The sequence below is a fragment of the Verticillium alfalfae genome, genomic scaffold, assembly GCF_000150825.1.
Source record: "Verticillium alfalfae VaMs.102 supercont1.1 genomic scaffold, whole genome shotgun sequence".
Taxonomy (NCBI): domain Eukaryota; kingdom Fungi; phylum Ascomycota; class Sordariomycetes; order Glomerellales; family Plectosphaerellaceae; genus Verticillium; species Verticillium alfalfae.
The window spans coordinates 1,818,912-1,819,964 of NW_003315038.1; the positions used below are offsets into that span (position 1 = coordinate 1,818,912).

The window sequence follows — 1,053 nt, forward strand, 5'->3', positions numbered from 1 at the left end:
CATTGCTGAAGCAAGGGCCCGGCAACGGTATTGCCGTGTCAGGCATGGACATGGAGCAGGCGGCGAACGATGAAGAGACCAGGTGGATGAAGCGAGAGGGTTCAGAGGGTGGCAGTGCCGAGGATGGGGGCATGTCGCAGCTCGCGAGTCTACTGACGGCACGAGACGCGGATGGGGCGGCGGCGCAGCCGCAGCAACAATCGGCCAAGAGCGATGCCATCCAGGCTATCCTTTCCTCTGCCGGCGTCGAGTACACGCACGAGAATTCCGAGGTCATCGGCACGTCCAAGATTGAGGAGCAGCTGTCTCGCGCCGCCGAGATGGCGTCCCAGGCGGACAACCCTGACGGCAACAGCGCCCTCTTCGGCAGCCAGCTGCTCGAGGGCGTGATGGACGCCAGGGCCGACGGCAGGCTGAGGCGCTACCGGTACAACCCGCCCGAGGACGTGATGCGGCGGCAGTTTTGCAGCATGGCGCGCGAGTTCGGCTTCGCCAATGCGACGCAGTTTGCACTCGTCGTGGAGAACTGGACGCAGGAGCAGCGGCGCAACTGCCTCGATGCGTTCTATCGCGTCAGGGAAGACAAGCTCATGGCCGAGGAGTCAACCTCGCGGGAGAGGTCGAATCCCGAGCGCACGTCCACGTCGAGTGAGGCGGTCAAGGTGGAGACGGCAGATCAGGGAGGGAGCCCGAGGCTTGCTGAGGCGCAGCGGGAGCTTGTCACGGCAGAGGCCGCCCGAGAAAGTTCTGAGGTCAAGGCAGAGGGCAGCTGTAAGGTTGAAGCGGCCGAGACGATGGTGAAGATGGAGTCGTCTTCGGCAAAAAGGGCATCAGTGTTCATTTACGATACGGATGATGATGAGACGGACGAGCTCTAATGGCGCTTTGGTGTTTGATGCGTGGCGGTGATAGATCCCTAGTTGAAAGGGAACCAATTTAGCAAGCCGCTTGTGGTATTGGTTTCTTCTAGTTGCTGCATTATACTTCATGGCGTATTTGTCCTGGCCCAGTATCTGTATGTGTGTGTGTGTGTGTGAGAGAGAGAGAGAGAAT

General features: G+C 60.1%; 1 protein-coding gene across 1 annotated transcript; it reads left to right on the forward strand.

Annotated features, from left to right (window-relative positions):
* Positions 1–44: 44 nt before the first annotated feature.
* Positions 45–878, forward strand: VDBG_00547 (conserved hypothetical protein; the record flags this gene model as incomplete). The annotated part of the gene is made up of 1 exon (XM_003008819.1): positions 45–878. The coding sequence occupies one exon, from the start codon at positions 45–47 to the stop codon at positions 876–878; it is 834 nt and encodes a 277-aa protein (XP_003008865.1).
* Between the last annotated feature and the right edge of the window lie 175 nt (positions 879–1,053).